Source organism: Hippocampus zosterae, chromosome 17 (genome assembly GCF_025434085.1).
Source record: "Hippocampus zosterae strain Florida chromosome 17, ASM2543408v3, whole genome shotgun sequence".
In the NCBI taxonomy this organism is placed as follows: domain Eukaryota; kingdom Metazoa; phylum Chordata; class Actinopteri; order Syngnathiformes; family Syngnathidae; genus Hippocampus; species Hippocampus zosterae.
Window position 1 is genome coordinate 11,570,147 of NC_067467.1, and position 19,893 is coordinate 11,590,039.

Consider the following 19,893-nt stretch of genomic DNA (forward strand, 5'->3'; position numbering starts at 1 on the left):
GCCACACTGTTTACCCCTGAGTTTAGGCTGTCAGGCGAAAAGACCCAAAGAAACTATTCATGCAAATTTTCTATTTTGTAACGTTTCTCTTGGCTTCTGCACTTCAAGCAAATGTATCTTTATCTAATTAGTTCTTTATTTTGTTCATTGAAATTTTATCTTAAATGTGTTGCCTAATCTAACCAGTGCCTTCATAATTAATAGAGCTAAATAGAGCTCGCCCCAGACTCCCCAAAAAAATTTGCAAATACATAAATCAGACGTTGGTGTGTGTGCTTCCACTGTACATTTAATAATCAGCATTTGTACTGCATAAAATGTAGTTTATATAATGTGTTGTGTTTTTGGTTATTAGATACATACTGATTCTAAACTGGGCGGCCCGGTAGTCCAGTGGTTAGCACGTCGGCTTCACAGTGCAGAGGTACCAGGTTCGATTCCAGCTCCGGCCTCCCTGTGTGGAGTTTGCATGTTCTCCCCGGGCCTGCGTGGGTTTTCTCCGGGTGCTCCGGTTTCCTCCCACATTCCAAAAACATGCGTGGCAGGCTGATTGAACACTCTAAATTGTCCCTAGGTGTGAGTGTGAGCGTGGATGGTTGTTCGTCTATGTGTGCCCTGCGATTGGCTGGCAACCGATTCAGGGTGTCCCCCGCCTACTGCCCGGAGACAGCTGGGATAGGCTCCAGCCCCCCCCCCCCCCCCCCCCCCCTCTCTGACCCTAGTGAGGATCAAGCGGTACGGAAGAAGATGAATGATTCTAAACTGTTCCAGTTGATGTACATGGCACAGTTGCCTGCAGTTATGTTGCATTGTATAGTTTTGATTGTTCGTATGATTGCAAGATGCAACATGATGGTGATCATTTTTAGAAGTGGATTCATTGGATGGGACCCCACTGAAGGCCCAGGTACCTAATACATTGCCCCCACTGTCATTTACACGTGGTCCACTCCTTATGTGATCCGTATTCGCTTCTTTCAGCTGTCACTGTGCGAAAGGTGGGCTGCACCCTGAACAGGTTGTCTGGCATTTTTCAATAAACAGTCTTAAATGTGTCTGCAGCTCAAAAGACTTCAGTTTCACATCATTTGCTGTGCTTTGGTGCACAACTCAACCAGCAATCATCGAAATACGTCTAACATTCGCTGAAATATAACGGAAAGACAAAATAAATCGTCAGCTTGTTTGTGACTTCCTGGAATAGGGAAACAACCTGAAAGACAAAATTCCGGTTACTCAAAGAGGTGAAATTCGGAAAAGGATGCGCTGGTGTGACGTCATGTGTTACACATGAAGTCGTCCGCCTGGCATTTTTCTTCAGCACCTTTACGCACCCCTAATCTAAAATTACGCCTTTGTTTAAAATACTAGCGCACATTAAAATGTTATATTAATAATGAAACATTCGCACTTAGTCGAGAGGAAGAATTATTTCCAAGACAACAAGTCAGAACACTCCAGCAGCCCGGATGTACCAACTGGTGGCGGTAGCGGAATTGGGTTTTTTTCCCCGCCCCCTCCCCTCCTCTCCCCTCCTTCTTCTCAGGGGTGGTGGCTGCTGTTTTGCTTCGTTAGCTTCCCGTTCGACAGCATGGGAATGTAAGCGAGGAATCTCCCGAATTGAAGTTGCGTCAAAGTGCTCCATAAGTTGAAGCAACTTCGCTGACGGAATCTTTCCGAATATCCGGAGCACTTGGACCGACTGGAACGAAGCTTGCAGTGAATTTGAGCGGCCAAACCATAGTGGACAAAGGGAAGACTTGCGAGCTAACGTCGGCTAGCTCCCGGGGCAAACCTTAGCATTCCACCATCTAGTGCGGCGCAATGCAGGCCATCAAGTGTGTCGTTGTCGGGGACGGGTGAGTCAATTGAGGGCGAGCCATTTTTTTTATATATATATGTGTGTGTGTGTGTGTGTGTATGTATGTATGTATATATATATATATATATATATATATATATATATATATATACACACACACACACACATATACACACAAATCTATAACCGAAACGTAGATTGACCGAGCGATTGCGTCAACGTACGGGTTCAACATTTAAAGCCTCTTCCGTGGTTCCCCAACTTGGCTGTTGAAATAGTTTGATCTTAAAAGTTAGCTCGTTGGTCTTATCAAATAAATGCGTTTCGATAACTTTTTACAAATATTGCATTTGCCGAGCCAAGCCGCTACTCAAAAAGCACTCTGGAGTCGTTATTGTCTCGCTTGTACTTTAGTTTTGCAAGCCTTGTCGGCCACCGTATGTTTGCATTCCTTCCCTTTGGTTACGATATGTCAGAACGCGTGGGAGCTTGCGCACGCGCCCCTTATTCTGGGTGTGGTGGTGGCGGATGCCACAGCAGCAGAGTCATGTGTGGATCTGCTGCTGCCCTTCTTCCTTCCTTACTTCCTTTTCACCTTGATTTTTGACACAGCGGCCGCCCACCTCGGCAGCACGTACGCGAGACGTTGGAAATTTCCAATTTTGATGAGCCACTTACTTGCGATTGCACCGTTTGCTGGTTGGCTTTTGTCATTTTCAGTATAGGAAGTAAAATCAAACTGTTATATGTTCAAACTGTTATCATGAGTTAAAAAGTAAACGACTCATAAACAATAGCCGTACAGGTTGTTTAAACTGACAAACAAGTAGAAAGCAAAGTTGTCCACTGGACAAACTAAAAATGAGGTGAAAAAAGGTAATTGCCCTTATATTCAACCGACAGGAAACAGTAGACTGACAGTAAACAAGGTGTCCTGGTCATTAGTGAAAGTTCGCTACTGTACAGTAAACCTGAAACATAGTAACCATACCCTGCATTTGAAGATGCCTGACATTACTTTTGTAAATCACCTTTGGATGCCCACAATCTGTAATCATTATAAAACATTTGTCGGCATGTTTTTAATGGTCAAACAAGTGGAAATCAAAGTTACCGTCTGTAAAGCATTATAACAGTAAAGGAAAACCACATTATTATATCTGTCTAGACCAGTGGTTCTTAACCTAGTTAGCGGTACCGAACCCAACTGGTTGATTTTCACATTCACCAAACCCATCATGAGTGCAAAATAAAAATGTGATTTATTTATTTTTACGAATTCAAGACGTTAAAAAACACATTTATTAAAAACAGGGGGAAAAATAAATACAATTTCAAGACATCAGGGTTTTTTTTGTGCACAAAATTAACCAGCCACTAATGGCCAAGCAGGCGGGTCATAAATAATTCACATTTTGAGTCAGGTGTGTCTTGACCTCCAAGGCAGAGGCTCAGTCAAACCCCTGAGAGACCAATTCCCCGAACCCCTGGGGTTTGATCGAACGCAGGTGAAGAACCACTGCTCTAGACAAATGTGTAATTCTATTATTACTCTGGAAGGTGGGGCAAATCCATGCTGAGTGGGGGCAGTATTAATGCTCTTTTACGATCAGAAGGGGTGGGGGGATATCTCAGAAGGGGAAAAAAAAGTATTGTCAATTAAAAATCGATTAAATTTAAAATAAAGTCCTAAAATATGTTCCAGGTGATCATTTTACCATTACAAAAGCTTTATTTCACCGTGTCGATTATTATTAACTGTCAAACAAGTGGAATGCTAAGTTCCACTTGTTTGACAGTTCATCACGATACACTGAAAGTCATACTCCTCTCCGTTTGGGTTTGACTTGCAGATTAAAAAAAAACAGACTTGACATCGGTCTTGTTGATGTTTTTTCTTTTTTAAAGACACTTTTTTTCAACTCCGCTGAGTTTGCAAGTCCAGCAGATGGATTATATCGTGTCTGTCTGACTCGTTAAGTGTCCAGGACAGTTGAACATTGGTTGCTTTTCTCCATCCTCCCCGCAGAGCCGTGGGTAAGACCTGCCTGCTCATCAGCTACACCACCAATGCCTTTCCTGGAGAGTACATCCCCACTGTGTGAGTAGTAGTTGTCCTCTTCCTCCTCATTACCGCCATAGCCCTCCCATTACTGCATTTGTGGCCAGAGATAAGGCGGCCTGACAAGATGCAAATCTCTAACGCTCGCCCAACTCTTCTGATCACATTCCAACCTTCCAGGGAGGTGCTTGAAATTCAGGAAATTGTACCCCCCCCCCTCCCCACCACCTCAATTATTTCTCAAGTTTTGGAAATTTCTTGAATTATTGGATCAGTTGGAGAAAGTTTCCATGATGTTCACTGACTGAATAGTTTGCTTGTGAAATCTTAAGCAAAAAAAAATTCTAACAATAAAGACGCCGAGAGTATGTCAGCATGTGCTTGAGTGTAGAAACTAAACTTCCTGAATGTGTAAGTGCAAAGGGACGGCAATTTTAAGACAAAAAAAGTCTAGATTTATGTCACGTATGTGACGAATTGTGACTTTTGGAAGCATATTTTTTCCAAAAGAGAAAAAAAACTGCATATCTAGTTTTGCATGCCTTTTATTTTATTATATATATTTATGTAAGAGTGTTAGGGTTTATCATGCAAGCTCTATTTTTGTCTGAATAATCGATAAAATATTTGATTCTAAAACTACAGAGTTTTGAGTATGTACAAGTACATTTGAATAAATGGGAATACAGTATTGTGGATTTTTGGGAGGTTGGGGCGTTCAAGTCAACAGTATTTCTCGAGCACTTTCAAACAGCCATCGCTGCATACAAAGTTCTGTACATGGAACAATTTAACGTACACAATAAACAGTAAAACAAATTGGTAATAAAGACGGTAGAACGCACCAAACAGTAAAACCAAGAACAAATCTAAGTCATGCTGAGTCGAATGCCAAAGAATATAAGTGAGTTTTGAGGAGATGGGCAGTGAGGAGGCTTGCCGAATGTTCTGTGGGAGGTCATTCCAGAGAGAGGGACCAGCAACAGAAAAGGCTCGATCCCCTCTGAGCCTCAGTTTAGTTCTTGGTACTTCTAATAATGTCTGGTCCGCAGACCTGAGGCATGTGTGTAGGAGCGGATGAGCTCAGAGAGGTAAGGTGGCGCGAGGTCATTTAGAGATTTGAAAACAAATAAGAGGATCTTGAAAATAACTCTAAAATGTATGGGGAGCCAGTGAAGGGATGCCAGAGTAGGAGTTATGTGCTCCCTCTTACGAGTACCAGTCAAGAGGCGAGCAGCGGCATTCTGGACCAGCTGAAGGCGCTTAATGGAGGACTGGCTGACTCCAAAGTAAAGGGCATTGCAGTAATCGAGCCGGGATGTGACAATGGCATGAATTACTGTCTCAAAGTGATCATGAGAGAGGAGAGGTTTTATTTTGGCCAGCTGTCTAAGGTGAAAGAAGCTGGATTTAACAATTTTTGCTTAATTTGCCGATCAAGTTTGATATCACTGTTCAGTCATTCAATTACAAAAAAAAAAGCTCAAATCGATATACTCCACTCAGAATGATTTTTACTTTTTGACGATCGTAGTTTACCCGCCCACATAAATCCCAAGTCCATGCGGCGTGTGACTAAAATCAACTAATCTGTTTTTAAGATGTTATCGAGATGGAAAGCAAGCGAAAGGCCAAAGAGGCCTAATCTAATAATCTCCCCAAAAATCGGATTTGACTAACGGTTGAATGAGTTCTTGACAAATATTTGCGTACTTCTCTCAGCTTTGACAATTACTCCGCCAATGTGATGGTGGATGGCAAGCCGGTGAACCTGGGCCTTTGGGATACGGCAGGACAGGAGGACTACGATCGACTGCGCCCGCTCTCCTACCCTCAGACGGTAGCCACCGCAGCATCACGCTCGCACAACCACGTTTGCGTTTTACACTCTGACCATAAGTGTTTCTGCCCCACCCGCTAGGATGTGTTCCTCATCTGCTTTTCGCTCGTGAGTCCGGCCTCCTTTGAAAACGTCCGTGCCAAGGTGAGTCAGTGGGGCACCACCTGGATCAGTTTTGGGACTCATCAAAAACAAACAAAAAATAAACATTGCGTGTTTATTTTTTTGCAGCATATTTGCTACTATTTATTTATTTTGTTGTGCATTGAGCAAATATTTGTAGGTATAAGTGAGCTGATGAAAGTCTGCCGCGCAAGTGGGGGGAGGGCTTTGTGTACTTTGATGCCTTTGCATGTGGACAAGGGGAGCTAAAGTCGCAAATGCACTGCCATCGTGTATTGTACAGGACGAAAATTCATATAGAAAATGAGAACATGCCCAAGAAGCTACCGTCGGTCACAACTCGCACTCGATTTCAGGCGCGGTGTTTATTCAAAGGGAACACGTAATACTATTGTGGTCATTTTCTGTGTTTTCATTTTCTCACACTGAACTCCTGATCTGTGTACTGGCAGCAGGGTTTTAGTTAGTTTTTGTTTCATTTTGAATCCATTTTAATTTGTTTTCAGAACAGGTTTATTGGGCATTTTCAGTTTTGATTAAAAAATGCTTTGTTTTAATTTGTTTTATTTATATAGTTTTTTAATAGAGGGAGTATGCAAGTTTAAAAAAAAAAGGCCACTTTGTAAAAATGAACCCCAAAATCTTGTGGATGATTCTGACAAAGGAGAAGAGTCAGGGCATTTTAGCGATAATCTAGTCACTTTTATAACTTCAGTTAGCTTGGGGTTTTATTGTATTTTGTTCACAATTCAAGCATAGTTCTTTTGTCACTTTACGTAAACTCCGATAACCTTGACCGGCAGTGGTACCCTGAGGTGAGACACCATTGTCCCAACACCCCCATCATCCTGGTGGGCACCAAATTGGATCTGAGAGATGACAAGGACACCATGGAGAAGCTGAAGGAGAAGAAACTGGCTCCAATAACTTATCCCCAAGGCCTGGCCATGGCCAAAGAAATCGGTAAGCAATTTCCTTTAACCTCCATCATTGTTTTTCCAAAGTCCAAGTGGATGTTTTGCAAATGTCTCATTTCTGTTCATCACAAAGCCCGTCAGTATGCCTTCATGAAGTACTGCGGAAATTAGAATACTTACTGTTGAGGAGGTTGAAATCGGAGGACTTGGTCAATTTGAAGTAATACAACGGCCCTCAAGATTAATCGATGATCAAAATAGCTGTCGGCGTATGTCATAAGTGATTAGTTGTCAATTAATTGATTCATTGTTGCATCGGACTGGAACAGATTTTGGCATTACAATTCCATTTCAATGGGGAGAATTAATTGGTTATGACAAAGCTGAGTTATGAATAAACGTAACTTACGACAAGGCCCCGCTGTATTAAATATGAATTGTCAACAGCTGCAGATGACGTCAGTTGCACCACTGCACGCTGTTGTTTTGCATTGTTGCCTGGCATTGACGCTTTTCATATAGATCACGTCAAAGTGGTGGTTTGACAAAGTGGAGTATGCGGGGGTTCCACTGAACGCCCAGGTATCAAATGTTTGACCCCCACCCCAAACATCTGTACCCACTCAGGTTCCGTCAAGTACCTCGAGTGCTCCGCCCTGACCCAGCGCGGCCTTAAAACGGTGTTCGACGAGGCCATTCGTGCCGTCCTGTGCCCGCCGCCCGTCAAGAAGAAGGGCAAGAAGTGCAGCCTCCTCTAAGGGTGGTCCTCGTACCGGCGGAAGCGCCGGGAGAAACGACGCCAGTATACCTACCCACCAAAATACCAATGTACTTTTTGCTTCCTGTAAGACGTAGCTGCAGCGGTTCTCGCGACTATCCCCTCCCCATAATAACATTGAATCTACATTGAAAGGATTGTAACGTTGTGTACTGTAAAGACAAGAATGAAAATGTTGAACTTCATTGAGGCCTTAAGTTAGATCCATTTGCCCCACCCCCACTCTCATTTTGTTTACAGTCTGGGTTCTTGTCAGTGGGACTCGCATTTCAAAATGCACCCTTCCAGAAATGCGTCCACGCTGCTATTTGTTTGCTCCCACAATCGATCGTTCGCAAATCCCTCACCAGCAGTTACATTTTTGTTTTGTTTTTTAACACCGACAGTGCTTTTAACCCTCAAACCCTCCTAAAACCATCCGGGCAAAGCATTTTCTTCCCCCTCTCCCCAGACATGTCTTTGTAGATTTTTGGAACAGTTGGTGGCGGGGAACAAGAGCACCATTGATGCTCCTTGGGCATTTATCAGCAACTTTTTTTTTTTTACTCCTTTGTTTATTTTGAAATCGCATCACTACTGGCGAAGTGAAGTCACTTAAGATGACGAGCATCTGTGCCTGTCAAAGCTACTGTCGGTTCTGGCGTAGTAGATGGTGTACTCCTTTGTTATCGTGATTTTTTTTTTTTTTTTTTGTATCTTACACTCCACTCACTGTATTGTTGGACTAACACTATGAATATGCTTTTATTATTTGTTTCTCTTTTACCGCTAACGCTACTTTAATAACCTCCCGATCAAGCCTGTCTTAGTGTAATGACGCCGATGGCATGTATGTGCGACGTATACTGAAAAAAAAACATTCAAATTAGGATCGCTGCATTTGTTTTGTTTGCCTCTTTAAAAATGTATTTAAACTACTAGTACAATGAGTTAAAGAACACATTGCTCATCTGTTGTTTTTTTTCTATTCAGACATCAAGCTGTGCTTTAATTCAAGCCAATGTCATTGTGACTCCTTCTATGAATACAAAGCTATCGTCACTTTTTTTTTGTTTTTGAAAAAGCCAATAAATTTCAATAAAATTGAACCCGGGATGTGTGATCCATCATTTTCATCAACAGACACACACTTGTGGCAATAGCAAACATTTGTAATGTATGCCCACATATTTTTCATTCATTGCCAGTATTAATATAAAGCATAATTTTTATCCCAAAATAAGATCCAAGAACTATCATTTCAAACTCATCTTAATAAAAAAAGAATTGTCTTACAAATGAAATAAAAATGCTCAGAAAGTGCGAGCGTGCCACTGTGTACAGTATGTTGGCGCTTTGCAAACTGCAAAACAATTACTACTTACCTGTGAGCAATTTCATTACTTTTTTGACTCAGTGATGCATATTCTCATTACTTACAAATCTGTTCCGCTTTAAGGACTTGACTGAAGCTGAGCAGCTAGTTGCTGTGCCAAAAACCACCAGCTACAAATCATGCTCATGACTTTTATTACATAAATCAAAAACCTGACAAGGTCTAGAACAGTAAGTATATTTCATGAACCCACAGGGTTTTAAAAAGTTTTGCAAACATCACAAAACGATACAGAACCAAGATGAGCGGCTTTTTAGTCTCCTCGTCACTACTTCAGGAGTCAACAAATCGTAACAACGTTCCCGAAGTAGTTGGTATGCTAGAAGAGAGGGGAAAACGAAGAAAAAAAAACAGTTGGACAAATGTGAGACAGTGAAAGCAACCAGGTTGTATACAATCCTCATAGAAGTTTGTTTTCATTGAAATACAATTTTGCTCATAGGAAAGAAGAGAATATTTATTCTAGCTCCTAAAACCTTTATGAACTGGACAAGAAATTATATAATTAACATTATTGACAAGCAAAAGAAGTCGTTAACTATTGTGTAATTATATACATTCTGTCAATTCTTTGATTCCACGTGGTGCCATAACACGAAATGGGAACAAGCTTTTTTTTTTTTAAATTAAATAAGGGCTTCACAATCAGCTCTAATACTTCAAGAACATTTTTTTATGTATAAACAAAAATACAACATATTTTTTTCAATGTTTAATTTATCGTGTAACAAATAAATATGACACAAACAGTAAATTATATTCTATAAAACAATTTGATTTGCACTAACCAGCTCAAATAACAGTAATATTTTAGTGTTTCTTTGACGAATTTGTATAATACACAATATTAAAACGATGTATTTTTTACCATTTCATTTCAAATATTACTCACTTTTTTTACTTGCATCCCAACATATTATAATATACAAATAATTTAACAATTTCATGGACCCTGTAACCTGATAACATGACAGCTGTCCACTGACGTAACCGCTGTCCCCGACAGGGTTAAGCATGAGTATCTAGAAACGTGTTTCTTCAAAACATTTGAATATTCATGACATTTTAACTACTATCAGAAGTAAAAAAATCCGTTTGACTTGTAAGACAACCCCCCCACCCTCAAATTTAGACTTGAACTCCAAAGTGTTCCACTGCACAGATGTATGACATTCAGCATAAAAGGCAGCGAGACGGCAAGCAGGAAGATACAAGACTGACGTTTGTTTACCTGTCTACCAGCTCGGCGCCGACGAGATCATGGATGTGGTACTTGATGTGGAATTTCACTTGCGAGGTGGTCCGCCGCCCCTCAAGTTCGGCCTGTAAAGCTTCTCCGTACCTAGACTTCTTCACCATGCCCAGCACGCCTTTCCGACCTGGTTGGCGGGCAAAGGGTCGCAGAGGGGTGATTGGGAGACAACGTTCTACCGTCGAACTGTACTGTCAAACTTTTCACCATGATGTTACGCATACCTCACTCCCCCCCACCCCGCCACCATTAGCAAACTTCTCTATTTGTGAGTTATTTGTGACGTCCACTTGATTTATCCTCCCATAGCTGGATTAATACTTTTTTTTAATACTTGAAATTTAAAACAATATTTAGGCTGATATCTGGCAACCCTAAACAAGTTTTTATCATTGTTCCAGTTCAGATCAGCGGTCAACCGTTACTTTTCTACCACCCGCAAGTATTCCTGACCATACCTCGACACCCACCTTGTATGAAGTATTTGGTGAATCTGCCAGAGTTGGGAATGGAGAGCCACCAGCTGCCGGCGTCCCTCACAGTCAGCACCCCAGCTTTCACCAGTTGCCTGGAGGGCAACAAAAATATTGATGAGTTGAGGTATTCATCGTTGATTGTTTAATTGGTCATGTTCATTTATCAAGGACTTTATATAAATGCTCATTCCCATTCTGAGGTATCAAGCTGAATTCTACCGAAATTATATTGAAATACTGTAGTGTTTATTCAAATATTGTATGACAGGGGTGTCCAAACTTTTTGCCAAGGGGGCCAGATTTTATGTGGTAAAATGTCGGGGGGCCGACCTTGGCTGACATTCTTTACATTGAACAACAATATTGTTCAACAAATTTTAGTAAGCCAGTCTGTTTCACATTTCCATTTTTATTTTAATTTCAACAATCTTAAGAATTTCTTTTGGTTCATTTGAAACAGGAATTTGAAATATGACATATCAGTCAATATAAACACGGAGTGATGTCTTGTTAACTCGTGAGTGATGCCCTCTAGTGTCTAAATGCTATTACTCATTTAGTGAATGCTATTACTCATTTAGCCACTAGAGGGAAGCAGTACTCTATGAAACATCACTCACCAGTCTACGAGACCTCAGTCAATGCAACACGTGTTCCATTGCGACCAACCCGCGGGCCAGACGGCACTGATTTTATGACGGGGGCCGAGGGCCGGATGAAATTCGACCGCGGGCCGGATTTGGCCCCCGGGCCGGACTTTGGACATGCATGTTGTATGACATCCATCCATTTTCTAGAATACCGATTTCTGGAGCCTAACCCGACTATTACAATCTGTTCTGCTTTCATCACAAAGGCAATTCTGAAGAACATACTGAGTGGGAATTAAACCCACCGCATAAAATGCAGTTATGATTATTTAATTATCCCCAGTGTGGGACGAATAAAAGATATCTTATCTTATCTTAATTTCACCGTCAAGTCTTTCACACGCTAGAGAAAACAGTTTTTTTTCCTTGACTTACGTGATTTCAGCATCCGTGAAGAGGAAATCCCTGATCATCTGGTATTTGTTGAAGCTCAGATCTGTGCAAGGCGACAAAACTTTCTCCAAGAATTTGTCCACCGTCCCTCGAGTCGCTTTGCCCTCTTCTCCGGCCAACACTTTGGCCTTGTAGTCGGACGTGAAAACCAGGCCAAATGCCTCGGCGTCGAAGCCGAGCTGGAACATGAGCAGCTCCCCATTCTCGCACAGCTTATTCTGTAGGGGTTTTGTTTGGGCTTTTACAATGAGACTCCATTCAGGTATGGTTTGAAAACAAGGGAACTTTTTTTTTCTTTCTTATCGGGGACCAAGGTGAGTCGATCAAATGCTCTTACGGGCCATAATGTGGCCCATGGGTCAAAGGTTACCCAACCTTATTTAACAGGGTGACATAACAAAACACCTTCACATGAGGCTCATCAATAGTATTACAGTAGCTATCATACTGCCTAATGCAAGCAAAACTCACTTGATATTACATGTGGTAAAAAAAAGCACACAAGGTGAAAAGTGGTGCAAAAGTGGTGCACCCTATAAAAAAGCGAAACAAAAGAAAAAATGGATGTGTAAAGTGATGTTGTGGTTTCATGAGGTTTTTCGATAAAAGCATGTCACAAATATGACAACTGGGAACAGAAATGGGAAATCAGATCGAGAGGGAGGATCGAGGGCGAATACCATACCAAGTACATACCACTTCTTTGTCCACCAGAGTCTTGTCATGGTGAATGCTGTACAGTTGGTGCTTGAGTACAATTTGAGGCAAAGTGTCATTGAAAAGCTTTCTGGGGAACAGTGTCATGAGGTACTCGAGGCTCGCTCGAACATCAGGTGGACCTTTTGGGTCACAAGGTATTTTAGTTGACCTTATTGTTACCAACCCCGCGCTTAGTTAAAAACACAAACTATAGGCCCATAAAGCTGTGGCACTCACCTTGTTCGTCACTCTTGATACCAAACTTCTCGGTAGCAGTTCGGCTTTTTTTCACCTTGAAAATGTCGGAAATCAGAGCTCGTTTTCTATTCATACCTGGAGAAGTAGAAAAGATACAACTTTAATTAGTTCTACCCGTTACAATGAAGACATTCGTATTCTTATTGTAGCAGTGATACACGTTACCGAGGTACTATGTGGTTCTTTCCCAACTCGGAACACAAAAAAAAAGATTTCTTTTGATTGTTTTTTTTACAAATCAAAACTGAAGTGCAAACAACACTCACTTAAATAAGTATGACGTGAATAGGAATAGCAAGTCACTCCAGGCGGAATGGTTTGATTTTAATTACGCTGTGTATCACAAGCTCTAAGAAAGTAATGAAATGCGATTTGAAGTAACGTGTATTTTCTTTTGTGTCAAGCTCTTACCTGAACGGTTACTATTGGCAGAAGTACACACAAATGCATCATTTCGATTGAACTACGTGTCACCGGGGTTAGCTTGAATACAGTACTTATTTTGCGATGAGCTGCTACTGCTAGTCTTCTTCTGTAAAATAATGAGTAAAGCCATTTGGTAATACTGCCCTCTCTGGTCACAGTCGTCATTACATACCCCGTAGACTGACCCCAATGGTTAACAGTGGGCTCTGCACGCCCCGAGTTTGTGTTGTCGTGTTTATTTGGGCATATTTCTACGAATATAACAAACAGAATTGACCGGTATTGAGCCTTATGGTGTAGGTTCCCGAAACAAGCGCTAGCGAGGAATAATGACTGCACAGCCCGCTTTTTAGACCTAAAAGCGTAGCAGGAACAGCGCTGTTTTGGGGAATCGCTATATACGCTAGTTAGCTTGCTAGCTTCCCTTTCTTCTTGTTTTTCATGTTTCCTATGCAGCTCCGACTAATCCCAATTACAGATCGGGGACATTTTTGGCTACTTAGCATTCTTGAGTCGTGTTTCAGCATGACCGACTCTGGTACTCCTAAATGAGGTAAGTGGCGTAGAACAACAACAACAACAACATAACATGCTACAGTACATGCTACGTTTTTTTCAACCGCGTTGTTCATAATTTCGTGTATCATTGTTGAGTGCACATGCACACACACATTCAAATGCAATATTATTGGATGCACACAAAGTACTCGCTCACTGCCTTGACTCAATTTGACATCCCATTCTGAATCCCTAGGTTTTAAAATGATGTTAGCCCACCCTTTAACGTAATAACAGCTGCAACGCTTCCTGCAAGGCTTTCCACAATGTTTAGGAGTGTGTTTGGGTTGATTTTTGATCATCTTTCAAGCAGCAAATGTGTGAGGTCACACACTGATGCTGGTTGACATGGCCTGACTTTCGAAGTCTCCACTCTAATTCATCCAAGTTGAGTAGTTTGGACAACCCTGGAGTTGACTGCAATTTCCAATCCGCAAATTGCGGATCACTGTTTTAGGTTATTTCATGTGCTCCCTCTTCTCTCTCCCCATCAGGCAAGCATCCCCGTTTCTTCTGGTGTTCCCCAGGGTTCTGTCCTCGGTCCGCTCCTCTTCATTGTCTACCTCCTTCCACTCGGAAACATTTTCCGCAAATTTGGCTTACACTTTCACTGCTTTGCGGATGACACCCAGCTCTATCTCTCCAGCAAACCCGACGCTTCTCTCCCACCCTCGTCCCTCTCTCACTGTCTCTCAGAAATCAAATCTTGGTTCACCCACAATTTCCTCAAGCTAAACAGCAATAAAACTGAACTCCTACTCGTCGGTACCAAATCCACTCTAAACAAAGCCGACAGTTTCTCCCTCACAATTGATAATGCCACTATATCTCCTTCCCCCCAGGTGAAGAGTCTGGGTGTCATCCTTGACAGTTCACTATCCTTTCACTCCCACATCAATAACATTACCCGGTCCGCTCATTTCCACCTTCGCAATATAAACCGCCTCCGTCCCTCACTCACTCCGCACACCACCGCTATCCTTGTTCACAGTCTCGTCACTTCCCGTATTGACTACTGCAACTCACTCCTCTTCGGTGTCCATCAAAAATTCCTCCATAAACTTCAACTTGTTCAGAATTCAGCAGCCCGGATCATCACGAGAACCCCCTCCTTCCATCATATCACCCCCATCCTCCGACAGCTCCACTGGCTTCCTGTCAAACTTAGAATCAACTTCAAAATACTTCTCTATACATTCAAAGCCATCCATAACCTTGCGCCCCCCTATCTGTCAGATCTTCTTCAAATCTCCATTCCCTCTCGCTCACTCAGGTCCTCATCCTCCCTCCACCTTTTTCTACCCTCTGCCCGTCTCAGTACAATGGGGTGCAGAGCCTTCAGTCGCTCTGCCCCCAAACTCTGGAACTCACTTCCTCCCAACATTCGTAATATTGACTCTCTTTCCTTATTCAAAACCCAGCTCAAAACCCACCTATTCAGACTTGCCTACCCGCCTTAAATCTTTCTTTCTTTATTTATTATTTTATCTGTGTTTTACTATTGGTCTTGGCTGTACAGTGTCCTTGAGTGTTGTGAAAGGCGCTTACAAATGTGATGTATTATTATTATTATTATTATGAACCAGCACCGCTCCCACAATTCCAGCTTTCAACAGCAGCGGCAAACATGCAAGAGATGGAGAGATGATAATGAACAAAATGACAGAAGATATAAATCTTCCAAACCAAACCATCAGCAACACCAGTCCTGGCTGTCAGCTCGTCCAATGCCACCGAGCGCTCAGTCTTTGAGCACCAGCAGAGACCTTTACGAAAGAGACTTCCCCCTGTACAAACAGCCTGTCGAAGTGGGCTCCTTTTCTCTGGACTCTGAACGCAGGTTCTTCAATGACAGGAGGCAGCTGAGGTACTATGTGGAACCTGAAAAAAGTCCACATTTTGACCTGCGGGACGGATATGTGGACCGTTATATAAAAAGGGATGAAAGTGTGAAGGAAAAGCTGGACCACATCCTCCGATGGATCTTGGCTAATAGAACGAAGCTCACAGGGAGGTCGGAGGCGTCATCTTCATCGTAAGTAGAGGTGGGAATTGCAGATTTATTTGCCATCCGACAGACGTCACACTACGTTCTTGATGATTTGAATTTGTTCCACAACCGCAATCATAATTCAAAACACTGCTTTAAATGAATGGACATTTTCAAAATAGAACTCCACACCGCACATTATAAACATACACTAACAGTTACATAGAATGGATGTAATTAATAACAGTTTTTGCATCATGTTTTTATGCTTTAATTCAATGGCGTCGTGTATTAAAGGGGAAGTCACACCCCAAATTTTCTTGCAACTATGTGCCTTCACCAGTCCAAACACACCATTCTGATTAATGTTGCATTTGTGGAATAGGAGTTAAGCAGCAAAATCCACCCGTTTTTAGCCATTTCAGGGGGCAGCCATTTTGTCACTTGCTGAGGACTTCAAATAACATCACATTTGTGATGGCTAAAAATGGGTGGATTTTGCCGCTTAATTCGGATTGCAGAAATGTAATATTAATCGCAATGCCATAGCAAAAAAAAAAAATCATACCTTATAGCTTTTCAGTACGCTCGCTTTGCCTGTTTGATATTATTTGACAATGGGGATGAGACGACAACCACGTCAACCACACATACCCTTTTTTTTGGTTTGTTTTCACTCTCCCTTGCAGCGGTTTCGATGTCGACTTTGTGACGTGGCGAGGCCATTTGACCAAACTTCTGACCACGCCCTACGAAACACGAGAGGGCTGGTTGCTGGCCGTCACCAAATTCAAGGGGACCCTTTACATCAGCGAAGTGGAAACGGATGCCGCTCGCCGGGATCGAGAGACTCGCACCGGGAGGCACCAGGAAATGATGTATTGGGGATACAAATTTGAGCAGTTTATGTGCGCAGGTACGGACGCACATTTGATCGTTTTTTTTTTTCATGGTCAGACACCTCCAGTATCATGTTTCCTTTGTTAGAATCTACAGGGAAGTTGCATTTACATTGGAAGGGAGGGTAGTGCAAACAGACTTCCAAGGCCAAATAAAAAAGATGATCACATATGGCATTCAATGTGATAACTTGGCAACCCAACCATTCATTTTCTCTAGGACTAGCCCTCATTAGGGTCACTTTCTGGTAAACTTTGTCACGAGTTCCTTTGCCTTTAAAACGTGTACACTACATCTCTCTAAAAGACAAGATGGACGGCTCCCCCGATTCGAGCGGCGTGGTCAACACCAACGAGGCTTTCTGCACCGTGGTCCAAACTCGTCTCTCGGATCACAGGCTGCTGTTCTCCGGTGAAGTGGACTGCCGGGACAAAGATCCGAACGCTCCGGCTCCTCCCGCCTGCTACGTGGAGCTCAAGACGTCCGCAGAGATCTCTACCCCCAAACAGCGGAGCAACTTTTACCGGTGAAAAATGTCAAATATGCGCCATGGCTCACTAAAGATTGCCGATTACTGTTTTAGGGATTGCCCTGGATTAAGATCTCGGATTGTTTGCTCATCAGGTTCAAATTGCTCAAGTGGTGGGCACAGTCCTTCCTCCCCGGAGTCCCACGCGTCGTGGCGGGCTTCCGGGATGATGATGGAGTTGTTATCTCCGTTGAGACTTTCCACATCTCCAAGATTTCGCGGCTGATCAAGGTAGGCGTTGCAGCTGACCGCGTCTTAACGTGAACCGAACGATTGCGACAACGCGTCTGCGTTTTGTGGAGCAGGCCGAGGATAGGTGTTGGAAGCCGACAGTATGCATGAACTTCTGCAGCGACTTCCTGACATTTGTCAAGTGCGTGGCTACCGAAGACGATCCCCGGTGAGTTCCCAGCATAACCATGGCCCAATGAGCCGTAAATAATGATTCTTCCAAATTTTTGAAGTAATTACAATTACTTTCTGAAAATATTCACATTTATTGATGATTACCTTGTCGCCAATCATTATAAGTTATACAGTATATTAAAAAAATTAACATGATCTTTTTTTTTATAAAATGAGAAAATGTAGATGAATGCCTGAGCAGGGCACACGGAATGCCTTCTTAAAATACTCTATATTCTCTGTCTTTCAGTGTGGTGTATCTGTTCTGCTGGAATCCTCGCTGTGACGTGACCTACTCGGTCCACAGGGACTCCTCTTATTCTTTTCTCCCAGACTGGTACGTGAGGGAAATGAGCTGAAGATTCTCGCCTGTGAAGTTCCCAGATACACTCAATCCAAACCTGGATGGCACCAAATTTTTTGAAATTCAATGAAAAGAAGACAGAGGTGATATTGTTTGGTCCCAGTGGCTCTTGTACATTCCATCCTGTAGACTTGGGCCCCCTGTCTCCTTATCTGAAATCAACGGTCTCAAACTTGGGCCTTAAACTGGACAGTGATTTCAAACTCGATCGGCAAATTGGTGCCATTGTTAAATCCAGCTTCTTTTATCTTAGGCAGCTGGCTAAAGTAAAACCTCATCCTTCTTATGAGCGCTTTGAAACAGTAATTCATGCCATTGTCACATCCCTGCTCGATTACTGCAATGCCCTTTACTTTGGAGTCAGCCAGTCCTCCATTAAGCGCCTTCAGTTGGTCCAGAATGCCGCTGCTCGCCTCTTGACTGGTACTCGTAAGAGGGAGCATATAACTCCCACTCTGGCATCCCTTCACTGGCTCCCCATTCATTTTAGAGTTATTTTCAAGATCCTCCTCTTTGTTTTTAAATCTCTGAATAATCTCGCGCCACCTTCCCTCTCTGAGCTCATCCGCCCCTACACACCTGCCCGGCGCCTCAGGTCTGTGGACCAGTCTTTGTTAGAGGTACCAAGAGCTAAACTGAGGCTCAGAGGGGATCGAGCCTTTTCTGTTGCTGGTCCCTCTCTCTGGAATGACGTCCCACTGAACATTCGGCAAGCCTCCTCGCTGCCCATCTTGAAAGCCCTCCTCAAAACTCACTTGTATTCTTTGGCGTTCTACTCAATTTGATTTTACTGCTTGGTGCTTTCCACCGCCTTTATTACCGATTCGTCTTACTGTTTATTGTATATGTAAAATCGCTCCATGTACAGCACTTTGTATGCAGCGATAGCTGTTCGAAAGTGCTCTATAAATACTGTTGACTTGACTTGACTTGACTCAGCAAAGACTCTAAATCAAAATTTTGCTACATTTTTCTTGTTTTAATGCAACTCAACGAGGACACACGACGACGAACTTGAACGCAAAGAACGCTAATTGCAGTATCAGTGAGCCTTTTGTCTTGCGTCATCCAAGGAGCTGTCACTAGACATTCTCCGTAAGACGGCTGGATAGATCAATGGGTTGTGTCAAATGATTAAAAAGATCATAAATGTATTGTTGTTGTGTCGGAATATTTTCATTGACAGAAAATCCTGACATCATCATCATATCTTGTCGCGCCAGTACTGGATCCATTGCTTGGCAGCATCACTAGTGTCTAAGAGGTCTTGATCTGTGCAGGTGGGCCCCAGTTCACAGTCCCGAAGAATGTGCTCCATTGTTTGTATTGGGTGGCCACACGGACATTCACTGCTGAGTGAGAGTCCCCATTTATAGGTGTTGTTCCGAGTCTTGCCTACTCTGGTTCTAGCTCTATTTAATGTCACCCAGTTCCTTCTTGAGAGGGCTGTTCCACTTGGAAGATGTTCGTTTGGGCTTTGGATTGCACCATTTAGTGCAGAGCTGTCCCATTCTCTCCATTTTGACATGGTTTTGGTCCATGAAACTGACTTAACCATTACCCTGCAAGTACCTGGAAAGTAATGATCTTTTCAGTTTGGGACACACAGACAAATTTGAAAAGTTAAAAAAAACACACACATGCATGCATACACAGACACACCAAGTATATAAGCGGCTACAGAATAGTGAAAAAAAGGGTCTGATGTGTGAAAATACACCTGCCTGAAAAATGGATGCTACTTTATCTGTGTGTACAGAGATTGTGTGTACAGAGATTGTACATAGCAGAGAAGGCTGAGGTACACCAAGCGGGAGAAGACACTGTTTCGGGAGAGAAATAAGAGACTAGGTTGATGAGCCTCTGGTAGCTCATTAAGAGCAGGTAGCCTGTCGAATACGATGTACGCCACTGACGCGATTGTTACTTGTTTGGAACTATTTGTGTGGAAGGTTACAGTGTTCCGTGTCCATATAAATAAAGCGGGTGGAGCTTCTCTGTGTTCGTCTGACCATGACGGTGCGCTGAGGCATGTCGAGAGTTCAGCGGTGCAGTCGTAGCGACCATACTGAAAAT

At 42.7% G+C, this 19,893-nt stretch overlaps 3 protein-coding genes across 3 annotated transcripts; 2 read left to right on the top strand and 1 right to left on the bottom strand.

Moving 5' to 3' along the window:
• Window positions 1-1,521: 1,521 nt before the first annotated feature.
• rac1b (Rac family small GTPase 1b) lies at window positions 1,522-8,630 on the top strand. The gene is made up of 6 exons (XM_052049567.1): window positions 1,522-1,859; window positions 3,852-3,923; window positions 5,607-5,724; window positions 5,806-5,868; window positions 6,651-6,810; window positions 7,392-8,630. The coding sequence occupies exons 1-6, from the start codon at window positions 1,825-1,827 to the stop codon at window positions 7,520-7,522; spliced, it is 579 nt and encodes a 192-aa protein (XP_051905527.1). The 5' UTR covers window positions 1,522-1,824; the 3' UTR covers window positions 7,523-8,630.
• On the bottom strand, window positions 7,901-13,163 carry stk19 (serine/threonine kinase 19). Its single transcript, XM_052049561.1, has 7 exons — window positions 13,057-13,163; window positions 12,625-12,720; window positions 12,385-12,527; window positions 11,671-11,906; window positions 10,640-10,737; window positions 10,149-10,296; window positions 7,901-9,236 (listed from the first exon to the last, which is right to left on the bottom strand). Exons 2-7 carry the CDS (start codon window positions 12,716-12,718, stop codon window positions 9,191-9,193), a joined length of 765 nt encoding a protein of 254 aa, XP_051905521.1. The 5' UTR covers window positions 12,719-12,720; window positions 13,057-13,163; the 3' UTR covers window positions 7,901-9,190.
• A 2,043-nt stretch (window positions 13,164-15,206) lies between these two features.
• On the top strand, window positions 15,207-18,971 carry dxo (decapping exoribonuclease). Its single transcript, XM_052049545.1, has 7 exons — window positions 15,207-15,664; window positions 16,309-16,535; window positions 16,826-17,045; window positions 17,144-17,279; window positions 17,354-17,448; window positions 17,704-17,854; window positions 18,764-18,971. Exons 1-6 carry the CDS (start codon window positions 15,207-15,209, stop codon window positions 17,810-17,812), a joined length of 1,245 nt encoding a protein of 414 aa, XP_051905505.1. The 3' UTR covers window positions 17,813-17,854; window positions 18,764-18,971.
• Window positions 18,972-19,893: the final 922 nt, after the last annotated feature.